At 38.0% G+C, this 5,991-nt stretch overlaps 1 protein-coding gene across 2 annotated transcripts; it reads right to left on the bottom strand.

Moving 5' to 3' along the window:
- Positions 1-235: 235 nt before the first annotated feature.
- thbd (thrombomodulin) lies at positions 236-4,655 on the bottom strand. Of its 2 annotated transcripts, none has more exons than XM_047819063.1 (2): positions 3,628-4,655; positions 236-2,678 (listed from the first exon to the last, which is right to left on the bottom strand). In XM_047819063.1, exon 2 carries the CDS (start codon positions 2,462-2,464, stop codon positions 854-856), a length of 1,611 nt encoding a protein of 536 aa, XP_047675019.1. In that variant the 5' UTR covers positions 2,465-2,678; positions 3,628-4,655; the 3' UTR covers positions 236-853. The 2 variants fall into 2 exon arrangements, with proteins under 2 accessions (XP_047675019.1, XP_027003437.1); XM_027147636.2 differs by having other exon boundaries at positions 4,557-4,574.
- Positions 4,656-5,991: the final 1,336 nt, after the last annotated feature.

Here is a 5,991-nt window from a genome sequence, read left to right as displayed (position 1 = left end):
AGAATACTAAAGGTGATATATTCATAGAAAAGTTCCAGAAAAAAACAAAAACTGTTATTTTTTTTCTGCACACAAATGTTTGTATATTTAAAGTAAATGTTGATATCAACCCCATTTCTGTCTATGAGATGCTACGAGTGTTTGTTTATCTAAAAAGCAGCTCGGATTTGATCTTCAACACTAAAATTCAGTGTAAGGTTTTCAACAGTGGAAAAAACACACGTCTCACACTGACTGACAATAGAGTCCTGATTCATTTTAGATCAGCCTCAGAGACAGAACATCATTCGTTTATTTTTACTGATTGAAAAGGTCCCAGAAGTCCATCTCTGTTCCGCCGGGGCAGAATGAAAAGCCAGCATAGTGTAAAAATGGTTAAAGTGCACAGGATCTGAATAATAAGCATTTACAAGTCACATTATTTGAATTTTTTATTTTATCTTCTTTTATAATTATGCCCGTTAATGTAAGGACTTTAATAATAAACTCCCACGAACATCAGAAAGAACCAACAGCGTTGGTTTTGTATCCATCAAAGGATGGATACAAAAGAATTGTTTATTACATTTTTGATGAGTATTTTCTTAATATTCTATATTTTATATAAATATTCTAGACATTTTCTTATAGTCTTCTATATTTTTACATATAGGCGTTTAAATAAAAATATAAACACGTACATCACAGGTCACAGCTGAATATCTGCATAGCTTACTTAGAATAAAAATTTAAGCTAAATCTTTCTCTTCATTTCTACAGGGAAACATTCATTTTTTGTCTTAAAAATTTGTCCTGGTATATTTCTGCAAGTGTACATGTAAAATGTAGAGGTAAAGACACTGATCTTTTTTTTTTAAGTGTTTGTGATAGATGATTTTTTGACATATTTTTCTGCCGTGACTTGCTGTAACACATGGACATCCTTGCTGTGGCTTTTGTCTGTCGTAATTTTCCCACAGCGCTTCTTCTGGTGATGGATTACACAAACTATCAGAAGAATAAATATGACAGCGCACATAATTATTCCAATAATACCTCCAGCTGGGATGAACGAAGCCGTCTCGATTGCAGGAGAACTGCTTGTAGGTGTAACCGGGCTAACAGACTTTGTTGTGCTGAATCCTTTTGTTTTGTCACAAGATATACTATCGCTGAGATGAAATCCTTCTTTACATGAACAGGTAAATCCTCCAGGAGTATTTGTGCAATTGTGATCACAAACTGATGCGTCACACTCGTCTATATCAACGCAAAATAAATCTTTGCCCCGTTCTTCTAGAACGAAGCCATTCGGGCACTCGCACTGAAAAGGATTGTTAATGTCACATTCGACAGCTGGACATTCCCACAGCGGACAGTACGGGGTACATTTGTGTCTGTCTTCTGAAGACACTCTGTATCCTTCTAAGCATTCACAATGATAACTACCTATGATGTTATTGCATGTATGTTCACATGGTCCGGAAAAACATTCATCATCATCTTCACACATGTCCTTTTCCATACTGAAGCCTTTCTTACAGTGACACTCGAATCCCTTGGCCGTGTTGACACAGTAGGAGTTTTCATCCGGACAAGGATTTTTATTCTTACAGTTATCAATATTCTTGCAGGTCTTTCCATCCTCCAGAAGTTCATATCCACTACAACACTGACAAACAGAACGATCACCTTTCACTACACACTCTTGAGAACAATTTGCTCGTACACACGGGTCACCGTGTGCCATGCAACGGACTGAGTTACTTTCAAGTTTATAACCTGGAAGGCAGGTGCAAATAAAGGAATCGTTATCCTTTTCACAATCATGCTCACAACCTCCTTTATAAACTTCACAATTCCATGGTGCTTTAACCCATTGACCTTCGAAACAGATGAATTTTGTTCCCAGATGTTGCTGTGTTGCGTTGCTCCCGGTGGGCACCTCTAGCAGGTCCTCTCTGGCAAATCCAAAAGGAGTTTCATACAAAACTGGTGAATCGGATGCAAGCTGCCTGCACTTTTCGGTGTTTTTGTACTCGCACAAATATCCGTCAACTACGTGATGACAGAGTCTTTCTGTCCATTTTGGATCATCTTTAGAGAGCGACACACATCTCTTCGAGCAGACATCTTCATGTTTTTTCCAGTTTGTGAAATTGGTTGCTTCGTCTCCGGTTATCCATGTGTATCCTTTCAGATCATGGGTTGATTTTGAGCAGAAGTCATTCATGTACCTTAAGCCAATCCAAAAGTCTCCAGTATGTCCAGTTAACACATCTGAAACGACATGGTTTGCTGCCATTGTTCGTATAGTCATTAGATGACCTCCTTTACTTTTACAGGACATTTGTGCTGAATTAAAATCCACAAAATCTGTATGGACAGTAATGCAATAGTCATCCACGCAGTTGCCGTAATTTGGCTTTCTCCCGTGGACTCTGAGGAGCACCAGCGCCATGACCACTCCTAGAAAATGCTTCATCCCTGTCTAACACCAATGCTGCCGTTCAGATATACAGAGGTTTTATCTCCTTCAGCAGATGTTATGTCGTGCTGCTCACGGCTCCGATTATTCTTGCACTGCTGTAGCGGTTAAGGAAAGGGGAGGAAGTAGAGTTCTGTTTCCTGGCGCAGCTCCAGGTCCGTCGCGCACTTATCCACATGCAACAGCTGCAGGCGGTACTGAAGGAGACAGGCTGTAGTATATCCACAAGATTTATTTCACTATTCGTTCCAACAAACAGACTTGAGATGTGATATTAGGTTATGTGTTTACAGAAATAGACACGAACGTGAAGAACTTGTAACAGAGACCCCATGACACCCCGCCCCTGAAAAGCTTAGTCCAGGAAAATATCTTTTTTTTTTTTTTTTTTTTTTTTTTTTTAAAATATTATTTATAGTTTAAACACACTTCTATTTTATAGATCCATGTCAGATTTAGAGGTACATACAAAAATATATAATAATATATAAAATACATACACCCATGTGCCAATGAGAGTAAACACAGATTTATTCCACTTTCTTTGCAGTTATAATAAGCTTCACTCTTCTTCTGGGAAGATTTTTCCACTAGTTGTGGAATTTATGTAGCCCCCCAGTCTCGTGCCTCATACCAGTAGATGTCTGAAGCATAAATCCTTTGGTATTTTGTTTATTCAGTGAGACTTCTTTGGTGAGATAAAAAAACACTACAGTTTTTGGGGGGCTTGTCTGGGATAAATACTGTAAAAAAATATTATAAATACTATTAGTTGGTATTATACTACATAAAAGTAATTATATAACAATTGAACTGTTTTTTTTTTAATTATTATTATTATTAGTTCCTATCAATTCGATTTTTCTAGCCTTCTTCTTTGTCTCTTTTCTTTTTCCCACTTTCACTCTCTCTGCGTCTGAGTGAGTGTGGATAATTGGGGAAGTACAGTGTTTAGGCAAACTGGCAGAGAATTTCTAATAGATGTGACATTTCAGAAGTATGCAGGGTCTAGTCAGAGCAGAATAATACCATAAAAATTCTGTGACAATAAAAAGTTCATGAAACCATGTTCGTGGCCAAGTGTTAGGGAGGAAATGAATGGACAGCCCAAATATAGGGAGTCTAGTGAATAAACAGTCAAAGTGTGCCATACAACCTACTTTGTGAGGGAAAGACTCATGTGAAGGTATCATCTATCCAGAATCTGATGCTGGTTCATTTCCTGAATCCTCTGGCTGGAGCACAAGTCACAAGGTTTCAGAGGAAATCTGAATTCATTCTGCTGCTACCATCATGAGCTCCATACTGTAAGCAATAAAAACTAGAGAGTCTGTTTCAATAGCAGTCACACATGCCCTAGCCATGACATCATGTTTCACAGAGAAGTTTGTATGTTTTATATTATAAGCAGATCCTTTCTTTCTCCACACTTTGGCGTTCCACTTGGTTCCAGAACTTTTGTACTGTAGCTCATCTCTGTCCTTAGTTGTGAATTTCAGTCTATCCTTCTGATTCTATCTAATAATGAGAGGTTTGAATCTTGTGGTTTGGCCTCGATAGTCTTTTTCAGTCAGTGGATTGTTATTCCTTCACCCCTGGCTGTGGAGATCGTTCATAATGACAGTGACTTGTTTTTCTTCACAGTTTTCACAATGTTGTTGTTGCCAGCTCCTACTTGGCTGGTTGTTCAGTACACCAGTGTTTTTTTTTTTGTTTTTTTTTACATGACATTAAATATTGTTCTATTATCTAGGCTCAATGCTTGTGCAAAAACTCGCTGGTCTTCATGTAAATTAACAACAAATTAACCCATGACTCATACAAAGAAAAGATATTCTTGGTATTTAATTATTAATCTTAGCACACCAAAGTTCATCTGGGAAACAATAAAACCCTGACATTAACAGTGTTTCATTATTTCTTATCACTTGAAATCACTTGAATGGGTGCGTTCAATCCAAAGGTGCCAGGTTTCAAGCTGTTTAAAGCACAGATGTAAATAGATCACAAACGTTTATCAATTATCTCATATTCTTTTGTTCAAATCTTCAATTAAACGGATCAACAACATATAAAAATCCAAGTTTACCTTAATCATGAATTCTCCAGTTCTATACCGTTACCCAAGAGAAAAGTTCATCTCAAGGATTTATTAGACATTTCCCCATCTGACCAACAGAGGGCAACCTGGAGGGACTGGTTTTATGTCATTGTTTATACTTACATTGTCAGAATCAGAATCAGGGTTATTGGCCATGTGTGTTGACACACACAAGGAATTTGGTTCCAGCTGTTTGAGACTCTCAAAAGTACAGACATAAATAACACTATACTATACAAACTATGGCAGACAATGCAGACGATGAGATACGATATAGACACAATGAGTATTAAATATGAATATAGAATATGAATGATGAGTTATGTACATAAAGTGTGGGAGTGCAAATAACAATATTGTGCAATATTATGCTTTTTGTACAATATACAGCAGCAGTAGTGTGTGTAATATATACAGATGATTTGATAACTGACAGTCCTGATAATGCAGTACTTATAGATATGAAGCAGTGAATATAATTATGCTGAGTTGTTGATCAGGGTGATTGTCTGGGGAAAGAAACTGTTCCTGTGGCTGGCAGTTTTAGTAAGCAAAGGGAGGAGCTGAAAGAGGTTGTGTACAGGGTGCGAAGGGTCAGTGGTGATTTGTCCTGCCCGGTTTCTGGTTCTTGTATCGTACAAGTCCTGGGGAGTGGGCAGGGGGACACCAATTATTTTCTGCTGTTTTTACTGTGGGTTGCAGTTTGTTTCTGTCCTGTTTTGTTGCTGCATCAAACCAGATGGTGATGGATGTGCACAGGGCAGATTTAATGACCGCAGTGTAGAACAGTATCAACAGCTCTTGTGGCAGACCATACTTCCTTAATTGAAGTAGAAAGTACATCCTCTGCTGGGCCTTTTGTCTTGAGAGTTTTTCCTTTTGTCTTCAATAAACCACAACATCTGCTTTTAAGCCTCCCTACTGGAGCCCTGGGTTCAAACCCTACCTTTGCTAGCGTCACCTTTTCCGATATTGTGTCTGAGTTCTGAACTCCAATTGGAAGACTTTCCTTCTAATACAAGTTATATACATTGGAGATACATGAAACATATAACAGAAGTATTGGCATATAATGTTGTTCTGTTCAGTTGTGTTATTCTCTCTAATGCCTCTTCATGACCTCTTAGTGAGTGACTTAGTTCTCCTTTTTGAGCTGGGAAGATGAGGAATACCACAAATATCCTTTCACTTTGTACTTTTCTCTGCCTCTCAGAAAGGAAACCTTAAACCTTCCTATTGACCTGTTATATCTTTTATTTCATTATCTCTACAAGGAAACCTACTCATGTCTATGTTATATGCCTGTGTGTGCAAAGCAAGGTGTTCAACACTGCATTCTCAGCTGTTCCACAAGACGTGTCTTGTTACCTTTGAACACTGCATAGACAGGCATAGGTGCTAGGATAAAGGTAGGATTCAGCTT

This window comes from Tachysurus fulvidraco, chromosome 9 (assembly GCF_022655615.1).
Source record: "Tachysurus fulvidraco isolate hzauxx_2018 chromosome 9, HZAU_PFXX_2.0, whole genome shotgun sequence".
Taxonomy (NCBI): domain Eukaryota; kingdom Metazoa; phylum Chordata; class Actinopteri; order Siluriformes; family Bagridae; genus Tachysurus; species Tachysurus fulvidraco.
This window is presented reverse-complemented; position numbering and strand designations above follow the sequence as displayed.

Bases quoted from the DNA above. Each gene is read 5' to 3' on its own strand.
- thbd (XM_047819063.1), bottom strand. From the start codon at position 2,464: ATGAAGCATTTTCTAGGAGTGGTCATGGCGCTGGTGCTCCTCAGAGTC.